The 16393-nt window shown below is 41.2% G+C and overlaps 1 protein-coding gene across 12 annotated transcripts in view; it reads right to left on the bottom strand.

Annotated features, from left to right (window-relative positions):
- Positions 1-16393, bottom strand: part of NBEA (neurobeachin) — an 823962-nt gene that overhangs the window by 450506 nt on the left and 357063 nt on the right. For 9 of the 12 annotated variants that reach the window (XM_065581345.1, XM_065581347.1, XM_065581342.1 and 6 more), the window contains 2 exons: positions 5278-5432; positions 615-741 (listed from right to left, as the gene is read on the bottom strand). In XM_065581345.1, the coding sequence (XP_065437417.1) occupies positions 615-741; positions 5278-5432 (282 nt within the window). The remainder of the gene's footprint in view (positions 1-614; positions 742-5277; positions 5433-16393) is intronic. The other 3 variants (XM_065581343.1, XM_065581344.1, XM_042842795.2) reach the window with 1 other exon arrangement.

Consider the following 16393-nt stretch of genomic DNA (forward strand, 5'->3'; position numbering starts at 1 on the left):
CCATCACTATTGTATCTGAGGACCTCACATACATCAGAGCTCATAACTTCTCTGTGAGGTAAGGAAGTATTATTATCCCCATTTCACAGATAGGGTGTCTGTGCCCAAGTTGCCTAACTGATTTGCTCAGGTCACAAAGGATATCTGAAAAAGCAGGAAATTGAATTCAGATCGCCCATAGCTGCAATCACTGAACCAGCCTTCCTCCCATTCTAACATATCAAACTAATACCTTTATTGGTGTATAATACCAATTGGGATTTTGTTGTGGAAGTATAATTCTATTCTAGTCTATGTAGGTGCTTATACTACACTCATCACCATAGTCTCTGAGGGCCTTCCACTAGTGCATTGTGCCATGTGACTAACACCACCACTTAAAATACTACTGCAGTGTTGTGATTGTTAAGCTATATCTAGAAAATAATAAAATAAATACATAAAATTGAACTCACTTCAAGGCTAGCAGTATATTTTAGTTATTTTAATAACTATTTTGCATCCTCCCAGGATATTTTATAAATTTCATTTTTGCATTATTTTGGTTATTGCCTGTGTGATTTTTGTTGTGCCATGAGAAAGACAACTGAAATAAAATTATAAAGTATGCACACCTCATGTTTTCAGCTGAATCCTCTGGCATTGGAGCAACAGTTTGTACGGCTGGAAGGTTTTTACTGGTAGCACCATTCACAAAGCTAGAGGAGGAAGAGGAAGAGGAAGATCCTGAATCCACTGCACCTGTCACCAAAAGAAATTTACATTTTATTTCACTTTGAAAAATACAAATTTTAAAGATTTTAAATACAATGGTGTTTCCTGTCATGGCAGTCTATTTTTAAATAAGTAATAAATCTTATCCATTTAAAAAAAATTTAAGAGCTTTAACATATAAATAACAGAATGATTTACTATGCTAATAAGGCTATACATTTTTGATATTGCTCTACATATTTACAGTTAAGTTATGTCTACTGCTAAATTAGACAGCCGTATGTTACAAATTAGAATGTATTTTAACATAAAAATGAAGGGAAACCACAGATCAAAGTACACTAACATAAAATGAATCGGCCTGAAAATAGGTAAGGACTCAGTCACTGAAATATATATAATTAAAAAAAAAAGGTTCAAAAGAAAAATGTTCCTTCCTCCTAATTTCATTGCTTTTTAAATTATTTTTACAGATCAGTGATTAACTCTGCAAAGCTACATATTGAAAATTGCTATATAAAATATTAATATAATTCTCAAAAGCCCTTTTACAAGCATTTAATAGCAGTTCTGGAGAAAAAGAAACAAAATAAAAACAAGTCTTACCTCTTGTTCTCAATGATCCTAAAAATAAATTCCACAGGCTAAAATATTTTCACACCATTGTATGAGACAAACCATCATCAGAATGATAAAACCATATTCATTATAAGTTTGTGTGGAGAATGAGAGAGTTATGTATATTTTCTTTCTTTTTTTAAACAAGTATATCATACACCTAGGGTGACCAGATGTCCTGATATTAGGAGCTTTTTCTTATATAGGACCCTATTACATCCCCCCTATACCCCGTCCTGATTTTTTCACACTGGCTGTCTGGTCATCCTGTACAGGGCTTTGGAGCGGAGCCCGGAGCTGGAGTGCGGAGCAGTGGAGCTGCAAGTTTTTGCCTGGAGCTGGAGTGGAGCCGGAGCACAGCTCCAAAGCCCTGATCCTATATGCACTTCAGTTTACCTCCTTGGTATTCTCTTGCCTGACTGCAAGGACATAACTCAAAAGAGGTTACATGGGAGGAAACTAAACAATGAGAAAGGTAAGGTACACTCTGAGAGAATACCAGTGGTCCTTGAGGAAACAATGGGGACGCTATTAATTGGGGAACATCCCTACCTGACTTCAACCAGGCTGGAAAGGTTTACTTCATTCCAGACCTGAGTTTAGGATCAAAGGGGATATTAAAATCCTAAAAGATGTTGCCCTAAAAAAAGAAGGTGGGTTGTCAGAAGCTGTACAGGAAAGAGATGCTAACACAAACACAGAAACTGCAGTAAGCAGGCTCTCTCTCCCAACCCAGAGGTGAAGGTAACTGGGATGAAAAGAACTTACAAAAGCTATCAAGGAAACATTAAGGTTTAGATAAGGGAAAATAGGCATATAGGCCTTTATTGTTTTTACCCTTTGCTCTGCATGCTATATACCTTTGGATAAATAAAAAATGCTTTGTTTTCAAGAAGCTGTTTTCACTATAATTAGCCGCTGTCAGAGGCTCCCAGAGGAAAAGGGCTTGCAGATGTCAAACCCAGTTGGGCTTGTCCAGTTAAGACAGCTGGGAAACAGGATGGCTGTGCCCAGAGATCCAGTCTAAGAGTGGTAGGAGTGCCTGGGTATACCCAGAGAGGAGTCAAGGTACTGAAATCTGTCCCCAAAAGGGTGCAGTTGAGACATACTAATAGAGGTCTAAAATCGAAGCTTGTCCTGTGACAGCAGTGACAACAATGGGATGTTGACTGTGACATGATGATTTGGAATGTAACAGCTTGTTTTTGTATTTTGTTTTTTAAATAATTGTCCTAAAGAACTTAGTGCAGAATACTTTTCTAAGATGAAGTTATATCCATGTGACATTTGTGGCATATTGTAAAAACTACAAGAAATAGAGGATGTGGGGGGACATCTAGTGTCTCTAAATAACTGAATAGCATTTTTCGCATTTCAGTAAACTATTGCTTAGTTCATTTTACAATGTAGTATTTGTTTCACTGGCTTTTTACCAAGGGATTTTTAAACACCGCAGCAAGTATATAAACTGGACAGCATCTGGATACTTTGGGCAAACATGCCTTAAGAACAGACCATATAATTCATTATATTAATTATTGCAGGTATATGACAATCACCTGAACTGTAAATCCCACACTTCAGCTAATTCAATGACAAAAACAAAGCAACCCCCCCACAAAACCCCAAAGCAAACAAACAAAAAAACCCATCATGACTTGACTCTCAATGTAAGCAATATGTTTATATTTTCAATGCGTCAGATATATCCAACAGCTTCTGATTTGCAATTTATCATTGCCACATATACACCTTTTAAAACATGGAAATTAAGTTCTATCTTTTGGAAATGGAAGGAGGCAAAGAACAGCTTTTAAACTATTTGCTGAGATCAGAGAGTTAGAATAAATATTCATTCAGGTGAATTCAGGCATAAAAAGCTTTACACAAAGGAACAAGCCCAAAATGGCAATGAACTTCCTTACCCAAAGATCAGTTAAGAAGCTCAGTACATTTGTAGTTCTGAGGAATTAAATGGGTAAAATTTGCTGAAATACTTTCCAGTCAATACTTTCCCAAAAGTCTGCTATGATAAAAAGAATACACAGAAGGTGTAACTATGAAAAACTAACATTTACCCACAGTCAACCCACTATGGCATCTGATACCACAGTATTTCCCTGTACTGTACTTAGAATCATTGTGCTTTCTTAATAGCAATCACTGTACAAAGAAGAGCTATTCGGTTGATTTAAGGTATGGAGTGCTTAAAGTTATGATGTGAAGATCTGAGGCCTAAAATATCATTTGGAGAAAAAACTTCAATATAGGACTGTCTTATGGTATATGGATACCTAAAAAGGGGATTACAAACAGAACTTGAACTAAACAGAAACAGGTAAACAAATAGAAATGTTTACAAAAGTGTTAATTTAATTAATTTAATTTATAAAGCAGTTTTTTTTTCTCAAAAGATTAATTAACATTTCTACTAGCAAAGTCCTGTTAGCGAGAGTTAAAGGTGACCTGCAAAGGAAAAAATGAGTGCATTTCGTATTTTATTTTATGAAGCAGAAAAAAGGCTGAGAAGATTTCAGCCCTCTTCCCCCTACAAAAGATTTTATTTTTCTCAACCCTTGACTGAAGTTGAGGAATATTATATCATTGAACTAACTCTCAACTATCAATAACTTCCTCTCTCAATTCTATTTCATTGCTCAGACATCTGTGATGTCATAATCCTACCCAGTCTCCTGTCATCCAGCGGGGCAGGCAGGGTGCTTGCCCTGCTCCGCCCAGCTCCCAGGAAGCTGCTGGCATCTCCCTCTGGCACCCAGGCCTATGGGCAGCCTCGGGACCTTCGTGCGCTGTACCCACCCCAAGCGCTGTCTCCGCAGCTCCCATTGGCCGGGAACCACAGCCAATGGGAGGTGCAGAGGCAGTGCCTGCAGGCAGGGGCAGTACATGGAGCCACCTGGCCGCGCCTCCGCCTAGGAGCTGGAGAGAAATATCGCCGCTCAGGTGAGCACCGCTTGGAGCCTGCAGGCTGAATCCCCTCCCACATACCAACCTCCTGTCCCAGCCCGGAACCCCCTCCTACACCCCAAACTGCTCATCCCTGGCCCCACTCCAGAGCCCACACCCCCAGCCGGAGCCCTGACCCCCTCTTGCAATCCAACCCCTTGGACCAAGCCCGGTAAAAATGAGAGAATGAGCGAGGGTGGGGGAGACTGAGCAACATAGTGAGGGGAGATGGAGTGTGGGGGGGGCGTGGTCTCGGAGAAGGGGTGGGGCAGAGGCAAGGCCTCAGGGAAGGGGCGGGGAAGGGCAAGGGCGTTCAGTTTTCTGCAAACAGAAAGTTGGCAACCCTAAGTATAAAGAAACAAACAAGCCCCTACCTCTCTTTTTAAACCTTTATAGGTTATCTCTAAGGTGAAATTAAACTGTTACTTGAAGAATGATTCATGTTAACATTGGTGGGTATTCATTGAAAGGTCTTATGAAAGAAAACCATTATGACTTTTATTCACAAATACTAATACATAGATTTGGGGTCAAGAAGGAATATATTCCCTCTTCCACTCTAGGGTATATTAGCAGCAACATAATAGGGTTTTTGCCTTCTTGGGGTGTTAAATAGGGAATATCTACTAGCATTAAGTGTATATATCCCCTACAAATATGCTATCCCGGGAGACAGGAGGCGGCAATAGGGAAACTCACTCATTTCTGTTGTAATCCTCAAAGCTTCTAAGACATTATTAGGACTATATATTCATCTGTATAAGGTTGAATAATTTCCTTAAACAATAATGGTGGGGATACACATACAGCAAGAGGAAATTATGTCCTTCTTAGAGGACAAAAAGATATAATTGAGCTTTCAAGGTTTTTATTTTTAAAAAGGTATAATAATAATAATTAATAATAGAAAGGAGACAACTGAAGAAAAAATACAACACAAAAAAAAAAGATGAGGTTCACAAAAATATTTAAGGACGATACCTGTTGTATTAATCATACTTTTTGGTGTAGCTCCTGTAGCAGCAAATATGTTTGGTGTAGTACCCGGTGGCAGAACACCTCCAGCAGTGGCAGCTCCAACTGTGGTAACAGCTAGACTACCTGGAGGTGGTTTCTTTACAGGTACGACAACACTCCTGCAGAGAAAGAAATGGCAACTTAATACAGCACCACAAAGGAGTGACATGGGGGCTTGTTTTTGTTTTGTTTTTTTTTAAACCACTTTTGATAAGAAATACACAAAGAATCATACAAATGTAGGGCTGGAAGGGTTCTTGAAAAGTCATCAAGTCCATGACTCTTGTGCTGAGGCAGGACAAGGTAAATTTAGATCCTCCCTGAGAGGTATTTGTCCAACCTGTTCTTAAAAGCCTCCAATGATGGGAATTCCAAAACTTCCCTGGGAACCCTATTCCAGAGGTTAACTACCCTTATAGTTGGAAAGCTTTTCCTAACGAAGTAAATCTCCCTTGCTGCAGAATAAGACCATTACTACTACTTCTACATTCAGTACATGAGGAGAATGACTGATCAACGATTTAACAATTATAGAGGACAGGTCCTCTTTGAAGAGTTATCAGGTCTCTCCCCCCCTCAGCCTTCTTTTCTCAAGACTAAACATGCCCGTTTTTTTGTTAAACTTTCCTTCTAGGTCAGGTTTTTTAAAACCTTTTATCATTTTTGTTGCTCTCCTCTGGACTCTTTCCAATTTGTCCACATTTTTCCTAAAGTGTGGCATCCAGAATTGGAAACACTGCTTCAGCTGAAGCCTCACCAGTGCCGAATAGAGCGGAACAATTACCTCCCATGCTTTACATATGACTCTGCTGTTAATATACCCCAGAATGATATTAACCTTTCTTACAACAGCATCACATTGTTGACTTGTATTCAATTTGTGATGCACTACAACCCCCAGATCTTCTAGTAATACCACCTAACCAGTTTTTTCCCATTTTGTAGTTGTGCATTTGATTTTTCCTTCCTAAGTGAAGTACTTTACACTTGTCTTTATTGAATTTTATATTGTTGATTTCAAACCAATTCTCCAATTTGTCAAGGTCATTTTTAATTCTAATTCTGTTCTTCAAAGTGATGGCAACCCTCCACCCTCATCTTGGTGTTAACTACACATTTTATAAACATTCTACACTCCGTTATTCAAGTACAAATGACAATACTTGAATGGTACCAGACCCATGAGACCCCTCTAGATACACTCTCCCAGTTTGACAGCAAATCATTGATAACTACTCTTTGAGTACAGTTTTTCAACAAGTTGTGCACCTGCCTTATAGTAATTTCATCTAGAGTGCATTTCCCTAGTTTTCTTATGAGAATATCACATGGAACTGTGTTAAAAGCCTTACTAAAATCAAGATATCTCATGTTTACTGCTTCTCCCCTATGCATTAGGCCAGTAATTCTGTCAAAGAAGGAAATTAGGTTGGTTTGGCTTGATTTGTTCTTGACAAACCTACGCTGGCTATTCCTTATAACCCCTACTGTCCTTTAGGTGCTTACAAACTGATTGTTTAATAATTTGTTTCAGTATCTGTCCTAGTATCCAAGTTAGGCTGACTGATCTGTAATTCCCCAGGCCCTTTTTGTTCACCTTTTTAAAGATAGGTACTATGTTAGCTCTTCTCCAGTCCTCTAGGACTTCATCCATTCCTCATAAGATAATTACAAATGGTTCCAACAGTGGCGTAGCCAGGATCTAAGAGCAGGGGGAGCAAACATAAAAAAAGCGTCCCCCTTGGCTCCTCCTCCGGCCGCTCCATGACCCCTCTTGGCTGCCGCCCCCACTGGCTGCGGGCCGCCATGCTGCGCCTCCCCTTGCTCCTCCGGCCACGGCTGCTGGCCGTGCTGCAGGCCACCTTGCTGAGCCCTCCGCCCCGCTCTGCCTCCTCCGGCCGCGCCCACCGCCCCGGCCCATTGGCTGCGGGCCACCCTGCTGCGCCCCCCTCTCGCTCCTCCGGCCGCGCTGTGCGGGCCGCCATGCTGCGACGCCCCCCTGCTCTGCCTCCTCCTGCCGCGCCCACCCCCCCCCATTGGCTGCGGGCCACGCTGCGGGCCGCCCTGCTACGCTCCCCCTCGCTCCTCTGGCCGCACCGCTCCCTCCCCATGGCTCCTCCAGCCGCGGCTGGAGGCCGCGCTGCGGGCCGCCTTGCTGCACCACCCCCCTCGTTCCTCCGGCCGTGGCTGCCGACCACACTGCGCCCCTGCCGGCCACGCTGCGGGCTGCTCTGCTGCACCCCCCCTCGCTCCTCCGGTCGTGCCGCCCCCTCCCCATGGCTCCTTCCCCTGCACCCCATTAGCTATGCTACTGGGTTCCTTAAGTACCTTAGGATGAATTTCATCAGGCCCTGATTACTTGAATACATCTAGCTTATCTAAATATTCTTTAACCTGTTCTTTCCCTATTTTGGTTTGTTCTCCCTTGTTGTTACTATTAATTGTTTTGAGTACATGGTCACCACTAACTTTTTTAATGAAGAGTGAAGCAAAATAGGCATAATTATACCTAAATATTTTCTTAACTTTTATGGCTATTGCAGTCTCATTGATTAAGCATGACATTGAGAGCTAGGAACTTGCAAATTCTAATCCAGGTCCTGCCACTTTGTGGTCATGAGAATCTTAATTAATCTCTGTTTCAATTGCAACACCTGTAAAATGGAAATCTCTCCTCTTTCACAAGGATGTTGTGTGGTCTAATAATTGTCATTAGTGTCTTTATAGCACTTTGCATTTTCAAACTACTTTATAAGTGCAAATACTGCAATTATTGTGGCAATGCAGTACATACTGCTAGTGCACATATGTACAATCTTAGATGAAGCTGAAATTGAATAGATGCCATTAGATGGTCTTATCAAAACCATCAAAATGATAGCTATTATAGACAATATCTGAATATAGGACCTGATTCTCCACTGCCTTGCACCTGATGCAGTCAGCTATCCCTATAAAAAGCAGTGTAAATGGACCAGAGTTCTGCATTCACACTTGAGGTGGTGTTTTATATCCACTTTGCTCTCAACAGTGCCAAGGAGGAAACTGAAAACACAATGTGCAAGACAGTAAAGATTCAATTCCACAGTGTATATAATATACTTAATTTTATTAATTTAGAATTAAATTTAAAATTTATAGTTTAAAAAAAGCTTGTTGAAGTATTTAAACTTTATAAACTTTCAAAACAAGAACGTATAGACCACATACAAGCAGTGATTATTGTACTGATACAAGTACATATGCATCGCATCTGAAGACAGTAGTTGTCTTCATCCTATTTGTATCTAAACAGCCTGATATATGCAGTTCAAAATTAAAATAGGAAAATACCAAAGGGACACTTAAATAGTGCTCTTCTTAACAAGAGGTCTCTGTCTGGCAGATATGAAATCTGTCTACTTTTAATGTCTCTCTTTTCATTTTATAGAGAGACTATTTCTGTGGCCCCTGATTCATAACAGAACTAGAAAGTGAGGAACAAATCTGAAACAGAAGGGATTTTTAAATGCAAGAAAAAGAAAAAAAAGATGCTTATCATTTTCATTATACCCACATGCTTTTTTCCTGAACACATGCACTTCATTTTTCAACTAAAATAGGCATAATATTGTAGTACTGAAATAAAAGAACAAAAGAATGTAGCTATTTAGGGTAATATGTCAGCTTCCTGGCTACAGTTCTGCACTTCAGAAAGTACTTTTAGTAAGGATTTCTCAGTAAACCTGACAAGACTCTTTCAGAAAAGAAGTGTGTTTTAAGAAGAAAGTGTAGCTAGATCTTTGATTCTCATTTATTAAATAAATGAGGTCCAAGGTAAACTTATAGACTAATATTTCTCCTCCCCTTGCAAAAAAAAATACTTTAATATATTGCACCTCAGAATTTGTTTTTATTCGGGACAGCCCAACTTTCTGGTTGGGGAGTACACCCGTCCGGTCTGCTGACAAAAAAGGAGATGGATTTTTAATCAAACTACAAAGAGTCCTTCGAGACTATTGGGTTGGCATGTTTTTAAAAAGGCCTGCTTCCAATGGTTTGACTTAGAGGTTGAGTAGGATACAGAAGAGAATAGAGCTTTAGGAAACTCCATGTATACTAGGTCTAAGTACAGAGAGTCAAATAAAATTAGAATGGATGTTTGTTTACTGTCTACGTCCAACAGACGTCATTAAATAGTGTGCCCTGTGCTGTCTCTGTGCCTCATTTAAACCTAAAACTCATTGGGGAATGCTGACAGGTGTCAGGTGCACTTGGAGATAGTGATTTGCTAACTTCTCAGTCATCTTGCTTAGAAACAGAAGATTAGACACTGGGTAGTACTGGAGAGCTAGGTTGCATCAAGAGTTGGTTTCATTAGTACCAAGCTTGAGTAAATGTGGGTGACAGACCACTCTCTTTCAATGACACTGACCATAGGGTCAACGAACCTGATATTAGTATCAACCTGTTAACAGCATCCCAGGGGCTCTTAGCTATCCTTTAATAGCCAGGGCCATTATGTGTCAGAGTTGTCAGTGGAGAATCAGATTTCCTGTGCTGTACTGTGCCATGTTCTGAGAAAGGGTGCTGCATGCCATTTGAATGTGATTGTTGAAAGCTGGAGACTAGAGTAGCCATCTCAGACATGCATGATTATTTCTGTAAAAATAGGCCAAGATAGTTCCACAGAGAAGGCATAGAAATTTAAAGTATTGGTTGTGCCTTTCCCTCTCCATATCTGTAAGTATTTTCTGCTCTTGGTGTTGAGTATCTATCCTTCATGTTTTTTCTGTGAATCTCTATAATCTGTGGGACAATGAGAGTGGGAAGGGAGTGTTTCTACCTAGCATGCCTTTAGATCTGTGTAACTTAACTTCTTGGCTTAGTAGGATTTTCCATTAGAAGTTTTAAGAAGGTAGGTGGGAACACACACTCTATGGTGGGCAATCAAAATCGGGCCTTTTGCTTGCTAAGAAGTGGGAAAGAGCTCAGATATCAGCTAAGAGGAAATGATTGTCTGATCAGGATGAGGATGCAATGCTCTGCACATCAATTGATGCCTTCTTTGAAAGCAAGAGAAAAGACAGTCATGTGGTTAACAGACTCACTGGCAGCTCAGGAGATCTATGTTCCCTTCCTCTGTAAATAGATTTCCTACCTGGACTTTGAGCTATCTCTCTGTGCCCCAGTTCACCATTTGTAAATGTGGAATACTGCCCTAACTCACAGGGATGTCGTGAGGGTAGATCCACAAAAGCCTGGAAAATGCTCTAATACTATGGTGATGAAGGCATAGAAGTACTAGAAGCATAAGTCTTAGTTAATAAGTGGCCAATGTGTCCCTCACTAAATGTTGGCCATCTGGGGCACTGGTCACTTTTTAAAGGTAGAAGAATGCGTGTTCTTCAGTCTCTATGGCTTTGAATTGTATGTTCAGTCCAAATTTCAACCAGACAGAGGCAGTGATGGTGTTCTAAGATCAGATGCCATTTCTTGTGTCTTCAAGGCTCTCTGTTTTTGATTATTTTGTTTTCAAAATGGGTCAGGAGCTCTAGATTTCACACAAGACTGGGGTCTTACCACAGGTCCCAGGACCATTCAGCCTCTCCCTCTGCTGAACAACAGTCTTCACCACTCCCACCCAACAGTATCTATTGCAGAACAGGAGTCCCAGGCATGGTTACAGCTCCCTGTCTCCTCCTCATCTATGTGAAGAGAAGAAGCGTTTGCTGATGCTAAGCTCTCAAATAGCAGCATCCATGAGTAATGCTCTGGTTGTCTATGAAAATGTCCCATGCTGGCTTCCCATAAAATACTGAGACACATTTAAGGTCTCGGTCCTAAGTACTCAATGGCCTGGGCTTAGCCTACCTGAAAGATAATCTAAAGGTCTGGATCATGGACTGTGTCCAATAACTCCACTCCTCCTTAATGGAACTTCCTACTGTAAGGATAAATGGCAAGAGTCTGAACTTTCTTGGCATGTGGTCTGAGACTGTGGGACAAACTCCCATAGGAATTAAGGACCATTACAAACCTCAACATCTGCTCCTGCAGTTATGCAACTTTGCCTTGTCTAACAAACACTAAGCTGTGTGTACATTTAAACAAAGACACATAAACACCCTCCAACCAAAATCCTACCACAAAAATACAACAACGTATACACAATTTTCCCACTGGAGAGAGGACGAGGGAAGGAACAAACCACATGGTAGATCAGAGGTGGGCAAACTATGGCCCGCGGGACCCTCCTGCTCGGCCCCTGAGACCCCTCCCCTGCTGTTCCTCCTCAGCTCACTGTGCTGCCAGCGCAATGCTCTGGGTGGCGGGCTGCGAGCTCCTGGGGCAGCGCAGCTGCAGAGCCCGGCCTGACCCGGTGCTCTGTGCTGCGCGGTAGTGTGGCTGCCTCCAGACACCCGGTGCCGCTGTAGCACCACCAGTGAGGGGTGGTTGGATAGGGCGGGGTCCCGGGGGGGCAGTCAGGAATGAGAGGAGGGGTTGGATGGGACAGCGGGGGGAGTCAGGGGTGGGGGTTCCGGGGACAGGGAACAGGAGGGGTTGGATGGGGCAGGAGTCTGGAGGGGGGGAGCATCAGGGGGCAGATAGGGGGAAGAGGCTGGACCATGCCTGGCTGTTCAAGGAGGCACAGCCTCCCCTAACCAGCCCTCCATACAATTTCTGAAACCCAAAAAGTTTGCCCACCCCTGCGGTAGATGTTAGTCACATTACTTAATGCATCATTGGAAGGCACTCAAATACTATGGTCATGAGAGACAAAACAAACTGGGCCTCTAACACTGCTGATACACTGCCCTGTTTTATTTTATATAGGTTCTTATACTGCCAGGCCTGGACTGCACAGTGGGCCTCCCTTGCACTCTAAACGTGTTGCCCTAACTTTGCTCCCAGTGAAGACAATAAGAGTTTTGCAATTAGCTACTATGGGAGTAGAGAGAGGCCAAAAGTGAGCACTTTTCAAAATCACACCCAGAATCTGTTTAGTGATGCAGTGAGAAGAAGAAATATCTTCTGACATGTACCGTAATTTAAATGCTTCATTCTGGTTACCGGATCATATGCTCCACTGTGGTGCTCCCAACTAGGTCTTTCCTCTATATTTTCAACAAAGATCTTGTAAGATCCTGAAGTGTCTGCTGGGCCAGTTGTTCTTTTTATATCTTGCAGCCTGTGGGACTTTTTCAGGTGAATGACATCAGGACCCTCTAAAACAATTCTGATCCCCAGGAAGTTCCAGAGTGTATGACTGGTAAATTTGCTGAGATCTTACAATGGGCAAAACAGGATTTCAGAAAAGATAAAAAGATTGCTGAAGCTTAGGAAAGGAAAGAACAGTCCAGAATGGAAACATAGGAATTGCCATTCTGGATCAGAAATGAGGTCCACCTAGGCCAGTTATGGCTCTAGGGCAAGCCGTTCCTTTGACCCACACTCAGTCGCTCATTAAGCATCCTTTCATTTTACAGGCCTATATCTGTACTACACTTAGAATCTTGCGACTGACCCCACTTTTAGACTGCATACCCAGGTCACAGGACCCGATGCCCTCAGAAGGTCCAACTGGGTTCTGGCACCTGCTATAGACATTTTCAGGACTTGTGACCAGCATGAAAATGCAGTGTCAGAAAACAGTTTGTTCAAAACAAATTATTATTTATTTGTCCATAGGAACATAAATGGAGAGGAAGGGCTAACTCCCTTCACAGGACACATCCCTAGTGGTCTAATATATGTGAACCCATCTACGTGAGAGATACAGGTTAGATGATCAAAGTCACTGATATTTCTTGATATGATAAAGTACTTAGCACCTCCTGAATTTCTAAATGAACTTGGCACTAAAGAGGTATCTCAAAGCATCAAGACATGCAGTTCTAGGCATGCTAGCACATTCAAACACAGCCTGATAAAACAGGGTAAAAAGAGCACCATATAAACCATTGCATGCCTATGGAATAAAGCTTGGTAAATTGGAAATACAGGAGTGACAAACTGCAAAGTTTTAGCCACCAAGTGTTCAGACATTTCTTATTCATATATTGTTATGTACTGGTACATATGAAAGACCATAAATGAAGGGTAATCATAAATGGTAATTGTATCAGGTTACAAGGGTGGATGTGCATGGGGTGGAAATGCGCATCCAGTAGAAAGTGGTGAAGGTGGGTGGGTGAAGGGTGGGTTGTTTGTTTTTTAAATGAGCTGGAATGAGATTAATATCATGTAAATTAATTTCTCAGGTATACCTCTCTATGAGGTGGTGACAATGCTGAAGAAATAAACAATTAAAAAGGGGGATAAGAAAGTTATGAAACAGGCAGGAAACAAAATAAGTCAGAAAAAAATAAGCTAATATTTTCAGTGGAAAATAATCAAAAAAATCAATAATAGTGCAAATTGAAAAGCAATAATTTGGCCAAAAACAAAGGAGTGCTAGTAAAAGGTGAATGTACACAATATTGCAATAAGACAAGATGACAAAAAAGCCAGTGTGATTTTGAGTGCATATCCAGTGGCACAATGCTACATACTGTCCTATGGAGAAGCAATAAAAATAATTAAGGGCTGGAGGGTCTGAATTATGAGGAAAGACTGAAAAACCTAACTGCATGCAACTTGCTAAATGATGTCTAAGGGAAATATGATAACACTACAAATATTTGGAGGATGTAAATATCAAGGAAGGAACAGAATTATTTAAGGTGTTCTCCAAGGGGATACGCCTACACATACTGGAATAAAAATAAGCTGCTGAACTACCATAATAGTGGTGATGGGTGCTACTATGGTACTCATGGGCAAGCTCAATCAAAAGGCAGTGACATAAACGCTACTCCTAGAATCACAGTGGATTATCAGTGTATTCCCAGCACCTCTCTCACTACACATACGGCACATATGACTGTGGAGAAGCATATATTGTCTTCTTCAATTGTATCTTTCATTTAAAAAAAAATCTGATTTTGGAGTTTTTTTGCTCAAAAACCATTTTTTCTTCTATTTTTAATTTTCCAATGAAAACCCAAACTTTTGGTTTTTTTCATGAACATTTCTATGTTGTTGAAAAAGCTATCTTCCATCAAAAACATTTAAATGGAAAATTGTAAACCAGAAGAACTGAATGGAAGGCTTTAGAATTGAAGTGCTATTTAAATCTCAAACATACCTTTATTATGGTAAGACTATAACTCAATATGTACCCATAGCCAAAATATGTGCGATAGTGCAAACAATGAAATGGGTACCAAACCTCTCCACTTGCTATCCCATTTATCTTTTCTTACACACACACAAAGAAAATCTGTTATTATATAGTATTACTTTATAATTTCACCGGAAGATTTAGGGTGACTTAAATGGGAACAGAGCTAGGCCAACATTAAGAACTTTGCACGCACTATTTCTTTCAAATGACTTTTCAGTTGCTGGGAACGTTTTGAAAATGATAAAGTAAATGAGAAAGTTCATTTTACCTGATCTGAGTGCACTTGTACTCTCTACACAGATAAAAATACAGTACATAATTGTGTTTTCAGGTGTCCTTTAATCCACAATTACCCTTTGAATTCACACCCACTTTTTTTCCCCTCCTTCAACCAATTAGAATCTGTTCAAATTGGAAGATGAGTAAGGATTTTGGGCTAGAATTTTAAAGATATTTAAGCACCTAAAGATGTAGACTGGTGTCTAGTGGGATTTTCAGAAGTGCATAGTGTGACAGACCCAGACCAGTGGGGTACAGGAGTCTGGTAGAGGGCAAATATACTGGTCACTGGATGAGTAGTTTTCTGTTCCCTGAGTGACCAGAGCAGGGGCTGCACTAGAGTAATCAGGAACCTGCTAGAACCAGTTCAGGCAGGCAGGCTAATTAGGACACCTGGAGCCAATTAAGAAGAAGCTGCTAGAATCGATTAAGGCAGTCTAATCAGGGCACCTGGGTTTTAAAAAGGGAGCTCACTTCAGTTTGTAGTGTGAGAGTGAGGAGCTGGGAGAGTGTGCTGCTGGAGGACTGAGGAGCACAAGCGTTATCAGACACCAGGAGGAAGGTCCTGTGGTGAGAATAAGGAAGGTGATTGGAGGAGGCCATGGGGAAGTAGCCCAGGGAGTTGTAGCTGTCATGCAGCTGTTACAGGAGGCACTATAGACAGCTGCAGTCCACAGGGCCCTGGGCTGGAACCCGGAGTAGAGGGCGGGCCCGGGTTCCCCCCAAACCTCCCAATTGACCTGGACTGTGGGTTCTTCCAGAGGGGAAGGTCTCTAGGCTGTTCCCCAACCCACATGGTGAATCTCTGAGGCAAGAAAATCCACCAATTAGCGCAGGACCCACCAAGATAGGAGGAACTTTGTCACAACAGGTTCCCATCTTTCATTGATTTCAGTGGGAGTTGGGCAACTAGATGCTTTTGAAAATCCTACTAGGCACCTACCTGCATCTTTAGGCACCTAATTTTTAAAAACAATGTTTTCTAAAATCTGGCCGATAGGCCTTTCCAATACTGAGTGTAACAATGCCTAAATACTTATAAAATCTGGGGCTTCAGTACTTAGAAATGTACTTGTGATATTTACAAATCTGTGGTATGTGTGCAAGCTGCATACTGCTATCCTACCCAAAAAGATATGATTTGGCATTCAAACCAACTGAATGATGTTGAATAGCAGCAAAAATGTCAGACTTCTTTCTCATTTGTTCCAGGACTTCAAGATATGATAGGAATTTCTGCATAAATATAGATGCAGAAATGCTTCTTATTAAAATAACTGTGTGATGTTGTGCAGTCTATATGGTTTTATAAAAATATAAGTGAATATAATGTAACTGGGATATGCTTCATGCAAAAGGTCTCTTGTAAGGTATCATTACAAAGCTCAATCTACTGAGTGTGATCATCCTATTTGTAGAAATGTACCACTCTTGTATCTAAAACTAGAAGTATAAAACATAACTCTGAGGGCCTATTGTAATTATGTAAAGGGTGGGCCATTAAGGATGGTTTGGAATCTTGATGACTCCCATTGTCTGCAGATGGCCGTATTTACCTGTGAGTCTTCCTGTATATGTGTGTGCTGGCAAGTG

Source organism: Chrysemys picta, chromosome 1 (genome assembly GCF_011386835.1).
Source record: "Chrysemys picta bellii isolate R12L10 chromosome 1, ASM1138683v2, whole genome shotgun sequence".
NCBI classification, from domain to species: domain Eukaryota; kingdom Metazoa; phylum Chordata; order Testudines; family Emydidae; genus Chrysemys; species Chrysemys picta.